General features: G+C 35.2%; 2 protein-coding genes across 2 annotated transcripts in view; both read right to left on the bottom strand.

Annotated features, from left to right (window-relative positions):
- Nucleotides 1–496: 496 nt before the first annotated feature.
- eif2s1a (eukaryotic translation initiation factor 2, subunit 1 alpha a) lies at nt 497–5373 on the bottom strand. The gene is made up of 7 exons (XM_051133737.1): nt 5199–5373; nt 4669–4916; nt 4507–4586; nt 4051–4202; nt 2898–3102; nt 1158–1301; nt 497–1031 (listed from the first exon to the last, which is right to left on the bottom strand). The coding sequence occupies exons 2-7, from the start codon at nt 4907–4909 to the stop codon at nt 906–908; spliced, it is 948 nt and encodes a 315-aa protein (XP_050989694.1). The 5' UTR covers nt 4910–4916; nt 5199–5373; the 3' UTR covers nt 497–905.
- Nucleotides 5374–9586: 4213 nt separating this feature from the next.
- Nucleotides 9587–19872, bottom strand: part of pals1a (protein associated with LIN7 1, MAGUK p55 family member a) — a 34812-nt gene continuing 24526 nt past the window's right edge. The window contains exons 5-15 of the mRNA XM_051133729.1: nt 17512–17589; nt 17141–17290; nt 16882–17043; nt 16648–16725; nt 14819–15002; nt 14633–14704; nt 14476–14547; nt 14074–14241; nt 13793–13995; nt 13424–13534; nt 9587–11583 (exon numbers count right to left, since the gene is read on the bottom strand). Coding sequence (XP_050989686.1) covers nt 11407–11583; nt 13424–13534; nt 13793–13995; nt 14074–14241; nt 14476–14547; nt 14633–14704; nt 14819–15002; nt 16648–16725; nt 16882–17043; nt 17141–17290; nt 17512–17589 — 1455 coding nt within the window. The 3' untranslated portion in view covers nt 9587–11406. The remainder of the gene's footprint in view (nt 11584–13423; nt 13535–13792; nt 13996–14073; nt 14242–14475; nt 14548–14632; nt 14705–14818; nt 15003–16647; nt 16726–16881; nt 17044–17140; nt 17291–17511; nt 17590–19872) is intronic.

Here is a 19872-nt window from a genome sequence, read left to right as displayed (position 1 = left end):
TTACTTCATGTCTGGTAATTCCCAGTTTACATCTCCAAATTCTGTTTTGGGGAGTTTATATCACGCAATTTTGAGAGAAAACAAGAAAAACTAATATATCAGGTTGGGACCAGTCTCTTATGGTAGGCTGCATGTGTTACATCAAAATACACTAAAAATACCAAAACTGTGAAATAAGTTTTTAAATAACCATTTTGTATTTTGGTACATTTTAAAATGTAGTTCATGCCTGTGGTGGCCGATGAATTTTTCAGGACTCTTATTAAAGATTATACAATTCTGCATTTATTTGAAATAGTAATCTTCTGTAATATAGATGTCATTGCTGTCACTTCTGATAAATTTAACACACCACATGCAGACCCCCAAATTTTAAATGGTAGGCTAGTGCTTCTGCTAAAATAATATTCATTTAGTGAAGGCAGTTCGATTCCACACTATATTCCAACAAAACAAGCAGCATACACACATACACACACACAAAAAAGACAAATACTTCAGAAAAAAAAGCTTGTTTTTATTAGTTCTGCATCCACAACATAGGGCTTTGATAAGTAAACTCTGATAAAGAAAAGTCTTTTCACCACAAGTTGCATCTGTTTTGAATGAGGCTGGAGACAGAAGGTCACTTAAAACAACCACACTGTTGAAATGTTATCTATATTATTAATACTCCCAAAGCCAAACTCTAGTGTTCATGGAAGGCATTCCTCCCACAACTCATCTGATAAGCAAACGTCCACTTTCACTACCTGCCACAATTCACCCATAATCTGCTTGGTATTATGGAAGCAGTGCTTTCCCATCAATGGCTTTTCAGTCCTTGTAGTATGATAAACAACTCACTATAACTCTCAAGTCTCCTAAACGATTATGGCAATGCTGGTTTACTGTGTTTCTTCAAGCTAGTCTTCAGTCTTGGCCTCCATCTCTTCTGCATCATCGTCTCCATCCACCTCTGCATTCTCTCTCTCCAGCCGCTCTAACTGCCGAGCCAGTTCTGTCTCATCTGTGTCCGTTACTACTTTTGGCTGCAGGGGTAATGAAACAAAGTCAAATGCTATTCAATACAACAAAATGTACTGCAGCATACTGAACTAAAATTTCAGTTAGCAATGTCTCCATGCCAAAAGCATTGGAAAATCATAACTTCTCACCTCCATTTGAATGTTAAAGACACCTCTCTTTTCTTCGATCCTCTCTTTAATGACAGCCATGGCCTGATTGAGCACAGAAAGGCCCTCTGTGCGCTCTAGTGTGGTTGTGGTCATAACATAGCGTGGAGGGGCAATCAAGTTGATCTGCAACAGAAGCAGTGAAATAGCAAGCAAATCTGGATTATTAATCGAACAACAACAAAAAATTATCTTTCGGAATTCTAAAAATGTCATGTGGTGTAACAGGTAAAAAGTTCATACTTTCTAACATCTTAAAGGCATGCAAGCATACATATCTTAATAATATCATGAGTTCTTAATAAATATTTTATTTTTATTAAAAAAAAAATAAATAAATAAATATATATATATATATATATTATATATATATACACACACACACATATATATATACACACATACACACTGCCGTTCAAAAGTTTTGGATTAGTAAGATTTTTAAATTGTTTTTTTAAATACGTCTCTCATGCTAATCAAGGCTGCATTCATTTGATTAAAAATACAGAAAAAAACAGTAATATGAAATATTATTGCAATTTAAAATACCATTTTTCTATTGAAATGTCCTTAAAAATATAATTTATTCCTGTGATGCAAAGCTGAATTTTCATCAGCTATTAATCCAGTCTTCAGCATCACATGATCCTTCAGAAATCAGATGCTTCATATTTTTTTCAGATTTATTTATTTTTTTGGAACCTGTGATACTTTTTACCAAGACTTTTTAATCAATAAAAAGTTAAAAAGAACAGCATTTATTTAAAATAGGCATCTTTTCTAAAAATATAAGTCTTTACTATCATTTTGTATCAATTTAACACATCACTGGTGAATAAAAGTATTAATTTAAAAAGTATCACCGGTTCCAAAAAAAAAATCATCCCAACTTTTTTTTAACATTGATAATAAATCAGCATATTAAAATGATTTCTGAAGGATTGTGTGAGTAATGAAGACTGGAGTAATGATGCTAAAAAAAAATTCAGCTTTGTGTCAGAAATATATTATATTTTAAAATATATAAAAATATAAAACCATTATTTTCAATTGCAACAATATTTCACAATATCACTGTTTTTTTTCTGTATTTTTATCAAATAAATGCAGCCTTGATGTGCAGAAGAGAACTTAAAAAAAAAAAAAAAAAAAAAAAAAAAAAAAAAAAACACAACAACAAAACAAGAAAATAAAAAACATATTACAAATCTCAATGATCCCAATTCAATTCAATTAATTAATTCAATGTTAATTATTTTAATTACTTTCAATTATTTTACATTTTTCAATTATTTAACAAACTGAATTCTGAGGAGTTGCACCACATGACATTTTGCAACCTGAACTAACCTTTTCTTTCATAAAATTGTCAAATTATTGGATTTTTAGAGCCTAATTAACCTTGATCACATAAATGACAAACATTTCTCATGACTAATAATACTTTTAAAAAGCCTGCCTCACTTTTTTAAATAAATAACAATAAAAACATATTACACCAAACAGCACAAGTTTTTCTTTTTAAGAATTTCATTCTTTTAATGAGGTTTTCTTTTCTTTAACAGTTGCTTCAATTCAGGAATATCACAATACATCTTGAGTCAGAAATTAAAAACACGTGCATCATAAACAACGTGTATTCAAGTCACTGTGTGTATGAATTGCATTTTTAATGCATTTTTGAGTAAATGTGTATAATCGAAGCAAAAAAAAGTTTCTAACCTTGATTGGCATACACTCTGTTGAACACTTCAGTCCAGCCCTCAAAGCATCTTTCACTGCATCAATGCCCTCATACCCATAGCAGGCCACCTCAATATCTGCTCTTATTTTAACAGCCTGCGGAGTGAGTCGTCTGTTGATGTTATCAATCAGGACGTTCCTTTCCTCCTCAGTCAAATCCAGACCATCTAAAATGGATGGGTCTCTGTACAAAATGCAATTTACACAATAGTGATATAAAAACATTTTAGTCAAGTCATTTCTTAGCCAATACTTAAAGGAGAAGTCCACTTCCAGAACAAAGATTTACAGATAATGTACTCACCCCCTTGTCATCCAAGATGTTCATATCTTTCTTTCTTCAGTCGTAAAGAAATTATGTTTTTTAGGAAAACATTCCAGGATTTTTCTCCATATAATGGACTGATATGGTGTTTGAACTTCCAAAATGCAGCTTCAAACAATCGCAGCTGAGGAAGAAGGGTCCTATCTAGCGAAACGATCGGTTATTTTCATAAAAATAATACAATTTATATACTTTTAAAATCTCAAATGCTCATCTTGGCTTGCTCTGTTTGAAGTCTGTGTATTCTGACTTAAGACAGTTAGGGTATGTTGAAAAACTCCAATCGTATTTTCTCCCTCAACTCCAAAAATCATTTCAAAATCATCCTACATTGCTGCAGAAGTACCGACCCAGTCTATGCAAAGTGAACATGCAAAGAAGATCAAACACCCTTAACAAAATTACGATTTTGAAGTTGAGGGAGAACATGAGATGGGAGTTTTTCAGCATAACCCAAACTGTCATGAACAGGAACAAAAACAGAGTTCAGGCAGAGTAAGACAAGGAACATTCGACATTAAAAAGTATATAAATTATATTATTTTTATGATAATAACCAATCGTTTCACTAGATAAGACTCTTCTTCCTCAGCTGGGATTTTACAACCACATTTGGGATCGTTTGAAGCCGCATGTAAACTGCAATTTGGAAGTTCAAACATATCAGTCCATTATATGGAGAAAAATCAGTCGTAATTTCTTTACGACTGAAGAAAGAAAGGCATGAACATCTTGGATGACAAGAGGGTGAGTACATTATCTGTAATTTTTGTGGACCTCTCCTTTAATAGACAAAGATATACTTACGAAACAGCCTGTTTAAAGGCGTCATAGGCGCCGTATCCAGGTCGCTTGTACTTCTCATCGAACACCCAGGCAGTTCGCTGGTACAGACTCTCTAGCTGCTCATCTTTAGTGTACTCTAGGACTTCAGCAACATGCCTCAAAATGCTATAAACCTATAACAACATACATACAATATCTATGAGAACATATACAGGGTTTTAGAAATAGACAGGTTGAACTAACCTTGCTATGTGGGATTGACAAGAGGACAAAAACAGGATAACAACAGCTTTAAAACACTGTCAGACTTCATTTTCATCTCTGTTCTTTGATTTGATTGGCCATCTCAGTCATTTTGATTTTGACGAGCACTGTTTGACCACTAAATGAGGAAGTCTCTGTATCTTCGCAGCACAAGTAGAGCTAATATGAGTCAAATGTCAGTGTATCCATATTGAACAGACATGGCATACTTACAGTTTTAGATTTTGTGAACTTGTCTTCACATTTAACGGCCTCTTCAGGTGACACTCTTCTTTTGGATAAATCAATGTAGCCTGTGGAAATTTGGATATGACAGGTTAAAAGGAGAATTGGATTTAAAAACGCAAGAAACATACGTTTCAAGCACATCCCCACCTTTCTCTTTATCCACACGAATGACCACCACACATTCATTGCGTCCGATCCGGATGAGTTTGTTGATGGATCTGATTCGTCGTCTGGAGAGCTCGCTGAGCAGGATCATGCCCTCGATGTTGTTGTACTCCAGCAGACTCACATAGGCGCCCATCTCTGCTATGGATCTGACATTGACCATCACCACATCTTCCACCTCTGGAAACCTGTGCTGGTAGAATCTACAGCTGAGTCCTGGCATCTTGATCCTGGCACAGGGGGAAAAAAAACCTAATGTGAGGATGCTGTCTGTGTAGAAAGCTCACTAGGATTTGACACACAGCCAAACGATGCAAAAAGAGAAAAGCTTCTCAGGCAAACAGTTTTTTTTTATATATATATATAGAAAACTTTATAGAACGGCAAAGTGTTAAGAATGCAGACACAAAAACTGTCCATGGAACATACAAATAAAGTAAATGACACAGTTCAACAATTCAACACAAACCACACCACTTTCTGCCACTGCAACCATACTTTCTTTCACTTACCGATGTATAAGAGAAGTGTGTACTGGAGTTTACTTAATGTCTGTTATTTGATGATTAGAATCCAAGTGCACATACACAAAATAAGAAGTAATGAAAAATAAACAGCGGTTTCTCTACTGTCTATTTCATCAGCATGTTGAAAATCAGGCGGAAGAGGAAGTCGTTCTTTTGTTCGTGTTGTGTTAAGTTGCTCTGTACCGCCAACTTGTGATTCGGAGGCGATTTGCGAATGAAAGCGACAACAAACTAACGTTAGCAGATTCTATAATGATTTCATTTTGTAATACTGATGAAGAATCTGTTTTATATCTGTTTTGTCATTGCCCATTCTCCAAGTCTTTTTGGTCAAGAGTTACCCTGTTAATATCTTTTTGTTGTAACAAAATGATAGAAATGATAAAACCTATAATTTTTTTGTCTGACTTTAATTGTAAAGACAGTAATCTTGTCCGTACTGTATTATTGCTTTGTCTTCTGGGTATTTCACCTTCATGAAGCCAGAACTATTCATTGTAAACCTAACTTTAGGTTGTTTTCATCTGATTTAAAGTCTTTTTTTGCCTCTTTTAACAATGTGTCCAAACCATTGAACTCAAAGGCTTCTAAAACTTTTAAAATCCTTGAGTCAGTTGTACAACATCTTTGAGGTTTTTTTTTTTTTTTTTTTTTTTTTTTTTTTTTGCTGTCCGTATGCCCCGTGTTACATCTTCATTATTGTAATATTTGAATTTGCAATAAAAAAAAAAAAAGTAACACTTTACAACAAGGTATAATTTGGTATTAGTTAGTGTATTAACTAATATGAACGAGCAATGAACAATACATTTATTACACCATTTATTAATCTTCAGTAATGTTAGTTAATAAAATACAGCCGTTCATTGTTCATGTTAGTTGCATTAATGTTAACAGGCAACTTTTGGTATTAATAATGTATTAGTAAATGCTGAAATTAACATTAAGATTAATAAATGCTGTGGAACTATTGTTCATACATAGGCTAGTTCATGTTAACTAATGTAATGTAGTTAACTAATGTTAACTAATGAACCTTATTGTACCAAAGTGTTACTTAAGTGTTACCAAATATTTGAGTTTGTGCATTTTTTGTCCCGTTATAACAATCAACCAATGCTGTTGTTAAATAATAATAATAATAATAATAAAATCTGAAATACAGTAAAACTCATAATATTGTAATATGGTATATTATTGTAATAATTGTAATACTGCAAAATTTTAGCCTACTAAAATGTATGTTTTTAGCCTACTTTAAATGTATGTTTTAATATGCAGTTTATTTCTGTGATGCAAAGCTGAATTTTCAGCATTATTACTCAGTCGTTAGTGTCACATGATTTTTCAGAAATCATTCTAATATGCTGATTTGGTGGTAAAGATTGAAAAGAGCTGTGGCAAAACACTGCAGGTAAATAGGGTAAAAAAATTAACTTATAATTATTGCCTTACCCAGTTGACTGATTACATTGATAATTACAAACCGTAATACAAGTTTTCTAAAATGACAGGTTTAAATATGCAAAATGCAAATGAAATGTTTAATAAAATATCCACTAATTTGCATACATTTCTAGTACAAAAATCTAAACACTGGATGGAGTCAGTTTCAAAATTACCTTTCCATTTTTTGACATACTAGTCAAGTGGTTTTACAGAGGGAATTTTAGGTTTCTTATTTTTGTCACTCCCCTTAATTGTTTTGTGATATTTTTGCTGAACAGAAAGTTTAAAAGAACTCCATTTGTTTATTTTATTTATGTATTTATTTATTTTTTGTAACAGCAAAAGTCTTTACTGCACTTTTGACAATTTAGTGCATCCTTGTTGAATAAATGTATTAATTTAAATTAAAAAGGAAAGAAACAAGTTAAATCTATCCCTGTATAAACTATATATATATATATATATATATATATATACAGTGTTGGGAAGGATACTTTGGAAATGTAATAGGTTACAGATTACAAGTTACTTGATTTAAAATGTAATAAGTAGTGTAACTTTTCAATTACTTTATTAAAGTAATGTAACTTATTACTTTTAATTACTTTTTGATTACTTTTCTAAATTTCTAATATTTTCAACTGTTAATCATTTGAAACATTTAAACCAGGAAGAGTTAACCTTACAGTAGCACTCAACACTTATCACTGTCAGACTTTCAAAATCCTTTATCACTTGAATTAAGATTATAATAAGTAAAGGATAACATACATCTTTATTTTGCAATAACAACTGGCTGAATGTACATTATCTCACTTATTACACAGCTGCTCGATAGATTATTTAGATGTTTCGTGTCAAAATTATTAGACACGAAACACTGAGTTGAAATATTTGAACGCAAAGCTTCCATGAAGAAATCAGTTGCTGGCAAACGGCAAGTTCAAACTAGACATTTTAGGGACACAGTGCAGTCATACCAGTTTTGGTAGTAAACACTAGCATCTAACAATGCCTTGGAAAAACATCTTAAAAATAAAGTTTATGCATAAACCCAAATAGGAAATAAGTTATTGAATAAGCATGTGTCCTATTCTGTGTCCTAAACCCCTGAAACATTGCTGTCTCATTTTAGAGCAGTCAATGCAATTTATGAAAGAAGTCAGTTAAATCTGTAAGTGGGGGTGGGTGTGTAAAAAAAAAAATTCAGATGTAATCCCCTTTGTAATCACTGGCATTTTTTAAAAGTAACTGTAATTTAATTACATAGTTTTTCTCAGTAACTGTAACTAATTACAATTACATTTATTTTGTAATTAAATTACGTAATTCCGTTACATGTAATTAGTTACTCCCCAACACTGTATTAGGGGCGCAGAACAAGCGGCAACCTCCCGGTCTCCCTCTTCAAGTCAACACGGAAATGACTAAAACTGCAATTCATCGACTGACCGCTAGAAACTGGCTGCAAAGGGGTCAATCCCAAACTCCCCATGTTAAAATGCCCAACTTCACAGCAGAAACAAATGTTTACAGCCTGGTTCAAAAAGTGGTTTTGGTCTATATGGCTAATTTTGCCCTTCATGTCAACTGTGAGGGGGTGAATTTTTTTTAATAACTCATCCGTTTAATTTATATTAAGCCTTAAAGTTCTGCATAATTTAGGGCGTGGCCACTTGAGTGACAGGTGGATTGCCGCTGCTGTCACCACAGTCGCGCTAGGCGGGCTTGGTTTCAGCAACCAGCTCCACCCACGTCCCGCCTATTGCCCATTTTCGATTATCCGGGAGTGACGTGCAGTGACACGATTCTAAGATAGCGACGGCCGACTCCCGCCCACTAAGAGCTTCAAAAATGCTCTTCAGAAACCTACGGGTGACGTCACGGGCACTACGTCCATTCGGCACAAATCCAAATATTCCATAATATTTTCATAGTGACAATCCAAATGCTAATGCGTTCCTACGGTGATACAGTGAGGCGGGCGCGTATGTTTTATAGTATGTATATATGTACTGCAGATTTTATAGCCTATATATGACATTATAAACATTATAATTTGATATTTAGTATTTTCACATTTAGATGGGAAAAAAAAATGTAATTTGTATTACTGTCTGTTAAAAATAAAAGAAATCTAGCACAGTAGATTTTTTTTTTTTTTCTGTTGTACCGAAATTGTATTGAACCGTGACACCCAAACCGAATTACATACCGAACCGTGATATCTGTGTACCGTTACACCTACTATACACTACTGTTCAAAAGTTTGGGGTTAGTATATATATATATATATATATATATATATATTTTTTTTTTTAAGAAATTAATACTTTTATTCACCAAGGATGTATTTAGTTAATAATTAAAAGTTTATTAAAAGTTAATAATAAATAATTTACATTGCTATAAAATATGTATATTTTGAATAAACACTGTACTTTTTAAACTTGTTATTCATGAAAGAATCCTGAAAAAAAAAAAAAATCACAGGTTCCAAAAAATATTTGGCAGCACAACTGTTGATATTATCCAACACTGATCATTCTAATAATAAATCCGCATATTAGAATGATTTCTGAAGGATCATGTGACACTTAAGACTGGAGTAACAGCTGATAAAAATTCAGCTTTTCATCACAGGAATAAATTCTATTTTAAAGTATGTTAAAATAAAAAACATTATTTTATATTGTAAAAACATTTTGCAATATTTCTGTTTTTTTTTTTTGTTTTTTTTTAATCAAATAAATGCAGCCTTGATGAGCATAAGAGACTACTTTAAAGACTATTACAAATCTTACTGACCCCAAACTTTTGAACGGTAGTGTATATATATATATATATATATATATATATATATATAAACAATGCACACACATATCCACACATATCATCTCATCTACAAAGAAAAGGAGACAAACACTATTAATCTGGGCTTTAATTCACTTGTATAATTCATACAAAAACAGTTGAGAAGGAAAGTTGATTCTTCTTTTACATTCATTAATCCTACTTCCAGTTGACTGGCATGTAACTAGATCACATGAGACTGAGGTGTCGCACAGCGGGTTACTGGCTCCGTCCACGCTCACAACACAAACCAAAGTGTAGTGCACAAGAGTAAAAACCTCAACGGTGTGTGTTTCCTAGTGGCTGAGCTATTCTGTACATTAAAAAAATATTTAGGTTGCTTTCTAAATACACATTGATTATCTTAAAGAAAAAAACAACAACAGTAAAAACAGTTCTGCAGAGCAAATCTCAATAAAGCTGTTTCTAGTGTGTGCTTGAATCAGCTATGGAGATAATACTTGTCTGCAATAACCGACAGTCCTTCTTTTAAAAGAGTCGTTACCAATCAAACACACACACACACACACACACACGCACACACAGCTTTCTGTCCATCAAGATCAAGAGTTCCTTACTTCCAGCATTTGTACTTATGGGCCAAATAAACCCCAAAATCATGCATTCATAAGCATACACTCAGCACATCTCACCTCAACATGGAGCTGATGTTTCATACTTTTGATCATCCAAAGTCATGAAAAACCAATGGAAAAAAAAAATCTCTAAAACATATCCAGGTAAGATCACACCCCAAAACCAAAAAGAAAAATATATATATATACAAGACTTTTTATTTTTTCTTTGTGATTTTTGGGTGAAATATGGCCAGGACATGTTCTTGGCAGGTTTCAAGAGATCCTAATGTTACCACAAGTTAACACACAAGCCCTTTGCTCATGTTGAAATTGGTAAAAACAACACAGAACCTTCAAATCCAATCAAAAACAAATCATACATTTTAAATTGTGCAGAAGCATTGACTAAGACTAGGCCGTGCTGACGCTCAGATGGTGAACCTCACTGTATTGCTATAAAATACTGTTTACAATACTGGTTACACTTCTGAGAGCTGGAAGTGCATGTGAATACTGAGACAGAGAGCATAGACTTACATTTAGCCACTTGCATCGTGCAGCTACGTTCAGATGTGGCCTTGCAAACTCTCGAAAAACCTGAAGTGTACTATTAAGCTCTGTCATAATCACAGTATTGCTTGCCATAGGAACACTGAGGCAGCGTCACAGGGATAGAAGGCATCAGTCACTTTGACGTTTATCCCTTTTAGTGTCTTGTAAGCTTGAAAGAGTTGTTCAGACGAGCACTGAACTCTGCTGGATGCTCTAGTAACATTGTACATCAGAGTTTCAGGGTGAAAGAGGAGAGAACAGAGTGTATGGTCTTTGTCCATTAATAATGTCAGTGAACCTGAACTATTTGAGTCTTAATATCTCATTGGACTTTTAAAATGGTGAATGATTTCCCGCAACGTAAACCCTCCTCCAAAAAAACTTCTTTAAAAATACATATAGAATATTTACAATCATAAATAGTTATCAAAAGCAGTACAGAAGCCCTAATTCTACTGCTGCACCAAGTGCTGGTAACTCTCTCGTTGGAATGTGGGTAACCGGACTCAAAAACACACCTTGACCGAACGAGTTATGACATTAAAAACTCTTATTCCCTCAGCCTGCTGACAGCGCAGTGCATACAGACACTTCTGGCGAGGTCTGAGGGGGGCGTAGTGTCCTTATCTAGTGTTGAATCCTGTAGTGTAAAAACAGCGGCCTGCAGTCAACTCTATGGAAGCTGAGAGTGTGCGGTTCACAACCAGTCTGCTCTTCATTTACACCCGTCTGTGGAGGGGTCGCTGTGAGCGGGTTTCATCTCAGCGCAGCCAGGATGAGGGGACCCACTGAGGTTCAGTGTCTAGTTTGTTGATGAGACGCAGGAGCTCCTGGTAGGCCTTGTCTAGGTCGGTGTTGACGATGGCGGCGTCAAACAGGTGGCCGTAGTTCTGCTCCATCTCACGGGCCTTCTCGATGATGTCTCTCAGCTCCTCAGGCTGAAATGAGAAGGAAGAACAGAAAGCGTGTGAAACCATGAGAAAGGGAGCGGATTTGTAGACCAAAGGACTGTGTTCTGGTCATTTTGACCCAGCAATGATTTTATTTTTCCTAAAATGCTCGTTAAATCTTATTGCAGTGGACTAAAACTTCCTGACTTCACTCACACAGGGTAAAACCACTCCTTTTTGGAACTGATTATTCGTAGGCCTCAATCTGAGCATTTGCACCTCTGTTTTTGAGTGAAAATTGCCCCAATTTCTTTTAAACTCCAAAACCAAGGTACATAAGCTCAGATCAATGAGGCCTATATCCATAATTGAAAGAAATCAAGCTGACAAACAGATTAAATCTAAGATTTTGTGATGATATAGCATAAAGAGAGATCTGCAAGACATTTTTAGAAAGGCTGGCATTTTTTGACTGTGAACACCAAATTAACCTTGAGTATTAGAAATTTTTTTGGACGAATCCGATGTGTGATCTGCCAATACAGATTTAGATTTTCTTATATATATATATATATATATATATAGTGCATGAGTGCTGATTTATCAAAATCTTAAATGTGATTTTATACAACAGTTCAGTAAATAAAAAGTTGGTATTGTTTTATTTTAAACATTATATTATGTGTTTTTGCTCAGTTTTGCAGAGAACAATAATACCTTTGAAGCCACAGCAGAATTGTTACCGGTCTCTAAGCAGCACAGCGATTGTTAGTTTCTAAATGAATCCGCGTTTTTAACCAATTGTGTGAATGACTCATTAAGATTGACTTACCGCTACCTGCTGGCAGATTTAGTTTCTTATTTAGGGTATAATTTCATTTAAAAAACAAAATGACTTTCATTATATAAACAAAAAATACTGAGATATTTCTGAAACGATCTTCATTTATGTTCCACAGTTCACGTGAGGCCGTTGCAGCCTATAAAGTTTATGCTGAATAAAGTTTATGCTGAATCAAATAAAAAAATATGAATCGACACATCATGTAATTAGACAGCCCTAATATATTATATATATATATATATATATATATATATATATATATATATATATACACACACACACACACACACACACACACACACAAACAATACTTTTTTTTCAATGCAAAAAAAAAACAAACAAAAAAAAAGAAACATAAAAAATATATTTACATAAAAAAAAATTATTAAACATTACAATTCACTTAAGTAACGTAATTTTAACTTTTTGTTTATTGAACTACTGCTGTATAAAATCAGTGTCACATTGCAGTCGCATTGATATTCAGGGAAATGTCGTGCAATGTTGCTCACCTAAATTATTTATTGTACTTTTTTTTTTCTACCACACTATGCATCTAGGCTATAACTTTCTGTGGGAGCTGTTGCGCTCATTTGCTTTGATTTTTACACAAGTGTCTCTCACACATTCATCTGGCAAGCCGTAAGTGTGAAGTCAAAATGAAAAAAAATGTACAAAAAAAATAGCTAATTCCGGTCCCTGGCCGGCCAATTGGTGCATCTATATCCAAAATATGTATAAAATGATGTGGATGTTTTTAAATATATACCTTTCATGGGTTTTCTACTACATATATCAGTAAGAGACATCATTTAGATTATATTAAGCCATATAAGTCTTAATACCTAGGGTTCCCTTTAAAGAATTTTCAGCACAGCACAAGGGTTAAAAGTTTGAGCACTGTCATACATGACACTCAAGCACAACAGCCTAAGATGTCTATCTATCACAAGTTTACATAGAAAAACAATGGAAAATCGGCACAGTGGAATGCAAAAACATGGTCTATGTCAACAGAGTTGATCTTTCAGGGCTGATGTTTACCTTTGGATTTTTGTTGTCTTTAGCTAAAAGGGCTCTCAATCGCTCCTGGGATGGAGGAGCAATGAAGATTATGTAGGGCTTGAGGTCCGAGCTGCGCAACACCTTTAAAGACTAAAAAGAAAGAAGAAATTAATAACAACAATCCTCAAGAAAACGCATGTGGTACTTGGATTGCAAAATTTGCTGCCAAAATGCTAAGGGCAGAGATGTGTTCCTGGAGGCCACCTTCCTACTTAAACACACCTGAACCAGCCAATCCAAGACCACTAGAAGTGTCCAACTCTGCAGTAAAGTGGTCTTCACAAACACAACTGGTCACCTCTGTCCTAGGGAAGTTGTTTGAAAGGTGTTCTAAGTGGTCAGTCTCACCTGAGTGTGTACGCAGAGAAGGCAGATTTTGCCCGTGTTGATGACTTGTCGGACTGAGTCTGTGCTGGTGCCGTAGAGGTTCTTTTCAAACTCTCCAGACTCTATGAACTTCCCTGCCGCAGAGTCCATCTCAAAGGCCTGACGGGTCACAAAGTGATAATCGCGGCCATTCACCTCGATATCACGACGGCTTCGTGTGGTGTCTGCGGCAAAGAGAGTTTGTTGCTCAGGACATTACAGAGTAACACGGGCTGATAAACACTGTGTTTTCTGATACTTACGAGGAACGGCACCAGCAAATCTGTCTGGCTCACTGGATAGCAGTCTTTGTCTGAGCTCATTTTGACCACAGTTTGGTGGGCCGATGAGAGCGATGGGCCGCTTGCGATTGGCTGGCTGGTGATATAGTGCCATTTCTTCATATGTAAGAATCTCCTCGTTATCAAAGTCTGCAGAACAAGAAGAAATGGATGAGATGGAACAACTACAACAATGTGGAACTCAACAATGGCTATACATTAACTGTTAACATCCAAACTGAAGAGTACTTTAGGATTAAATGTCTGCTGTATAAAATATTGCTGTTACACTTAAATTTTTGTGAAGCACACAATAAAAAGTCATCACGGGTGTGTAGTGACCCCTCAGCATGTTCATTCAAGTATTTGTCTGTGGAGACTCACCATCATTTTTATTAGCATTGTATTGCACCTTCTTTCGCTTCTTCTTGTTCTTTTTTGCACACCAAAGTTTTCCTGTCAAAAGAAGATGGGTGTTAATGAGAATTAAACACTATGCATGTATGTCCGTAATAGTGTGCACAAGCTCTGCGATCCCAACCTGATTTCTCAGGCTCTTTATCCTCCTCTATGGTTTGCTTCATTGCCTCTCTCTGCTGCTGGAAACTTTTGCCTGGACAATCAGATGAGAACAACACATGTAAGTGTGAATCTTAATGTTAAAAAATTAGGCAGATATATTTAAATACAAATTTGGATCCATAGCATAACATGTGAGATACAGTACCAGGGACCAGGCCAGCAAGAGGCTGGTTGTCTTCATCCCCATCTCTGTAGGCCTGCCACCAGTTGGGGTCGTCTTGGCTGATTATGTGGAGGATATCTCCCTTCTGAAAGCACAGGCCGAGCTCTCGACACGGAACGTAGGGGTCATCTGAGGGGTCGTAGTCAAAATGTGCCTTCACATGCATCTGAGTGAATACAGGGATATGATTAGTTGTATTAATGAAGCGCTTTATTCGAGCAGTAATCACAGGGTTAGTTCATCTAAAAATTATTCCCCTCATGTCGTTTCAAACCCGTAAAACCTTCGTTCATGTTCGGAACACAAATGAAGATATTTTTGATGAAATCCAAGAGCTTTCTGACCCTGCAACTGAAACGTTTCCAGGCCCAGAAAGGTAGTAAGAAAATTGATAAAACAGTCCATGTGAAATCAGTGATTCAACCTCAATTTTTATGAAGCTACGAGAATAATTTTTGTGCGCAAAGAAAACAAAAATAATGACTTTATTCAACAATTTCTTCTCTTTTGTGTCAGTCTGTGTCAGCGCACAATAACGACTAGGGTTGGTTATCATGTTCGATACTTTTTAGGCACCACCCAAATTGCCTCAATACTATCGAGCACTGAAAAACATCTTGTCGTTCTGTACCAAACTTCAATATCTAAGGGATTAATCTTGTCAGCGTTAATGAGTCACTAAGCATGCTGCACCAGATGCGTTAGAATCGAAGCGGCACTGCACAGATCGATCTGTGTTTGACATCAGAGTACAGCGAGAGCAATTCGAAAGCATATGGAGCAGCCTATTCTCTATAGCTCTTGCAGTACTTTGATGTCATACACCAATCGGTCAGCACAGCACCGCGTCAACACGAACACACCTACTACTTTATGCCGGTTACACCCAGAGATGTATTCTCGTCCATACTGGCTTTTGCACTGCATTTCCGAAAAGATTGTCCAAACTACACGACCGAAATTGTGTGTTACGTGACCATTCATCCACACTGTAGCATCATGCTACATAAGGCAATAAATAAGATTTATATTCCACTTTTACTCACTTTAAATCACCATCGAGTGTTTGTAATAACTTCCGATTGCAGTCTAATGTGTGTTTTGTCCATGTTGCTGAAATATGTAATTTGTAGCCTATTATATCAAGCTAATCACTACATCTGCTTAGCATTTCTCATATAAACACTCTGTATTAATATGAAAATAGGCAGAATATCATGAAAATCACATATAAATCACATACCGTCGTAACTGTGTGTTTATTAGCTTAAAATGTTTTTTTTTTTTTTTTTTTTTTTACAGCTAATGCTTGAGTAAATCAGTGGAAAATTAATAGAAATGTTGATTCTGTCTGAGCTATGCATTTTAAAACAAACTAGGGTAAATGTAGCCAAGATGTAGAAACTGAAAACTATTTGAACTTCATTAAAACTATTTGCACTAATTTATTGTGCTGGTTACATTTTGTTCCTTTGTGTAGTAGTTAAGTATTCGAGTCTGTAAAAATGTCAACAAGCTGAAAAAATATTTTTTTTTGAGATAATGTAATCTTGTTACACATACACGTGCTGCTGCTGACACAGGAGCTGGTCAGAAAAAGTATTCTTAACATTATGGCTGAACTGATGTCACATGGACTATTTTATCGATGTCCTTGCTACCTTTCTTTGGATTTCATCAAAAATATCTTAATTTGTGTTCCGAAGAGAAGTCTTACATGTTTGGAATGACATGAGGGTGAGTAATTAAGGACAAAATTTTCATTTTAGGGTGAACTGTCCCTTTAATTTAGTTCTGACTGAAGGCCTTACCACAGTCTCTTTAATAGGAGGTGGTTTGATCTGTGCGCTAGGAATGAGAACAAAAGTCAATACGCCATGCATGTCCGCCTGTGAACAAGGAAAAACAACAATATTCAGTGTTTAGAGGCCCAAGAATGTTTTTGGAAACTTCCGTACTTAAATACCTAAACTCTTAGGTGTTTTATTATAAAACACAGACTTTATCCTCTTTTTTTCTAGCCATCCTTCTCTAAAATTAATTACCAGGATGTCGAAGACTTCGTTGACATCTTTGCCACGGATTTCCACACCATTGATCTCCAGGATCTCGTCTCCTTCATGCAGAAGGCCACTGCGTTCTGCTGCCCCTCCTTTCACGATGCGGCTGATGATTACGCTGTCCATATCGTTTCGAACAGTTGCTCCCTGCATAAATACACATGTGCATATTAAGCTAAATTACAAATCAGATAGCAAGAAGTGGATAATATTCTAAGGAAAAGCAATGAAAGAACATCCTCACCAATGGGATGTCCTTTGCTTTCTCAATCCGCACGATTTTGACAGTCTCCCCGCCCCACTGGGTGAGAGTCTCACTTTGATTGACAGAAGGAACAAGAGGCTCCAGCTGCATCTCTTGTTCAGCCACACTGTCATGGGCCATCATGAGTGCCTGGAGGATATAGAGAGCCATAGATGATGAGTTATATTCAGGATGAAAGCCACTGAGTTCTACAGAGTAGACATGAGTCTGACCTCAACGTCATGTTATAGAGTTCAAAAGAGCTCAGGCTCTTGGACAGAGATTGTGATCACAGCTGTGGGCATCAGCACAGCTACACAAAGGAGACATGGGGGAATGTGAGGATGTGTGTGCATGTGATAGAGACAGACCTGCATGTGAGGCGTTTTAAGCAGGGTGCTTAGCTCAAGTCCTTCCTTCTGCGAGCTGTTGTGCATCATGACCTCCACCTGTGAGGAGAGATTCAACAACAGGTCATTATAATACTATAACAACACTAATACATTTAGCATGCATTAAATTACTGTATAAGAAAGTGCTGAATTTTATTTTATCACCTTTGACAAAATGTATTTCAATTTTATGATATAAACTACTAATCAGAAGTTTTTTTTCATGTTTTTGAAGTCTCTTATGCTTATTAAGGCTGCATTTATTTGATCAAAAATGTGGTAAAACAGTAAAATAAATATAAATAATAAATAAAGCACTAAAATTAATATTTATATTAATTATATAATTATATATATATATATATATATATATATATATATATATATACACACACACACACACACACACATATATACACACATACACATATACAAATATACACATATATTTACACTACCACTCAAAAGTTTTTTAACAGCAAGAATTCTAAAGGATCATGTGACTGGAGAAATTATTCTAAAGATAATAAATGTACTATTTTTGCTGTACTTCAGATCAAATAAATGCAGGCTTAGTAAGCAGAAGATACTTTTAAAGAATATATTAAAAATCTTACAGTTCAAAACCTTTTGACTGGTAGTGTATATTATATTATAATATACATTTATAATTATATTTATTAATATTAAATATTAATTACTCTATTCTATTTTTACTGATTTTAAAATGTAAGTTATTCATGTGACAGCAAAGCTGAAAGTATTAACTTCATTTAAAAAAAAAAAAAAAAAAAAAAAAAGAAAAAAAAAAGTGCTGACCCCATACTTTTGAGCACTAGTTCATATTTGTGATTTCACAGATATATTATGAAATTAAAACTGTTGGTGTTCCCTTTCTTAATAAATGTCCCTGTTCTTATTATGCATGATGAATCATCAGGGCATAGTATAAAGATTAAAAAATTATAGATTTCACAGCATCATCAAAACGTAACAACTTTCTCTGCTTCCGAAATGACTTTTTTCTGCTGACAAATGTGAAAAAATATTAACCAAAAATATCACAGCCTACTTTTAAGAACTAAAGAAATCCTGATGGATGAAATCAAGTCCAGTTTTTCATTAATTCCCTATAAATATTCAGTTTTACGTTGAAAGGTCACATTAGGGAAATCACATTGTGGCAAAGGAATGAGATATAATCCATATGATTTATGCACGACACTAAAAGGGAATGATGTTGTTTGCTTTCAGATTGTACTAGAAAGTAGGGCTCCGGATTTCAGCAAGATTCCTTTAGGTTTTTGTAAACACAAAGTACAGCTTTATATCAAGGGGTCAGAGCAATGGGGTCTTGGTGGAATACAGCGATTTGAAACTGTAGGATCATTTCCAAAACCTCTGCAAGTTCAAATCAGTTACAGATGGAGAACATGTCCATTTTGGACAGCATTTCTGAGAAAATAAGGGGGTAATTTTTAGGAGCTCTGGATGGGATATGCCCACGTTTGAAAAGGCAGTCCACACACTGGCTCTGGTAACCTGTCCCGTGAGAGAGGGTATTACTGTGAGAGCCCAGCACAGGTCAGTGGATCTGGGTCTTAATGAATGTGGAAGACAGAGCAACTCTCTGTCTGCTATTGTCCTTCACGGAGTGAGAGAACCAAAAACAACAACCATGAGTTTATCAGGCTCTCATTAGCACTTCACACAACACTGACTCCAACTAAAGAGCCTTTTCACCGTAAATCGGATTCATTTGGACAGCTATAAAATGTCAGATCTTCTGAACTGTCCTTTACTCAGAATTATAAATGTGTGGTGCCATCAGCCAACTTGCAGTCATGACGTAAGTTCCTATGATTACTCACATGGCACTGACACAACTTAATTATACTGTTATGAACAGACTGTTGTTAATGTACCTGTTTTTTTAGTTTTTTTTAATTTCTGGTTACAGGTATGTTGATAATATGCATCAAAGATGATTAACCAGGTGTGAGAGTGGTGTAATCACTTTAGAGAAAAGAGCTGGGTGGGGTGTGTTAACTAATCACTTCAGAAATGTTCCGTCAACTTTACCAAACACTTGTTGATACCCACAACAGACATGCACCTACATGCAGAAATGCGCTGACAGCTTGTGACTGTCAAATGACTATAATATTGAACTGAATCTTACTGAATTATTGAAGTCCAACAGAATTATTTAAAAGAAAATTAAGTATTATTCCCATGCAAACACTCTCCTCCAGTTTGAACAGTCCATTACTAAGTGCCATTAATACACAAACGCAGATGCTCCCCTATTACCCAGTCTGCTAATTGCCCTTTTGTTGT

The sequence above is a fragment of the Labeo rohita genome, chromosome 17 (assembly GCF_022985175.1).
Source record: "Labeo rohita strain BAU-BD-2019 chromosome 17, IGBB_LRoh.1.0, whole genome shotgun sequence".
NCBI lineage: Eukaryota > Metazoa > Chordata > Actinopteri > Cypriniformes > Cyprinidae > Labeo > Labeo rohita.
The sequence above is the reverse complement of the archived record's forward strand: the minus strand, read 5'-3'. Positions and strand labels throughout refer to the sequence as shown.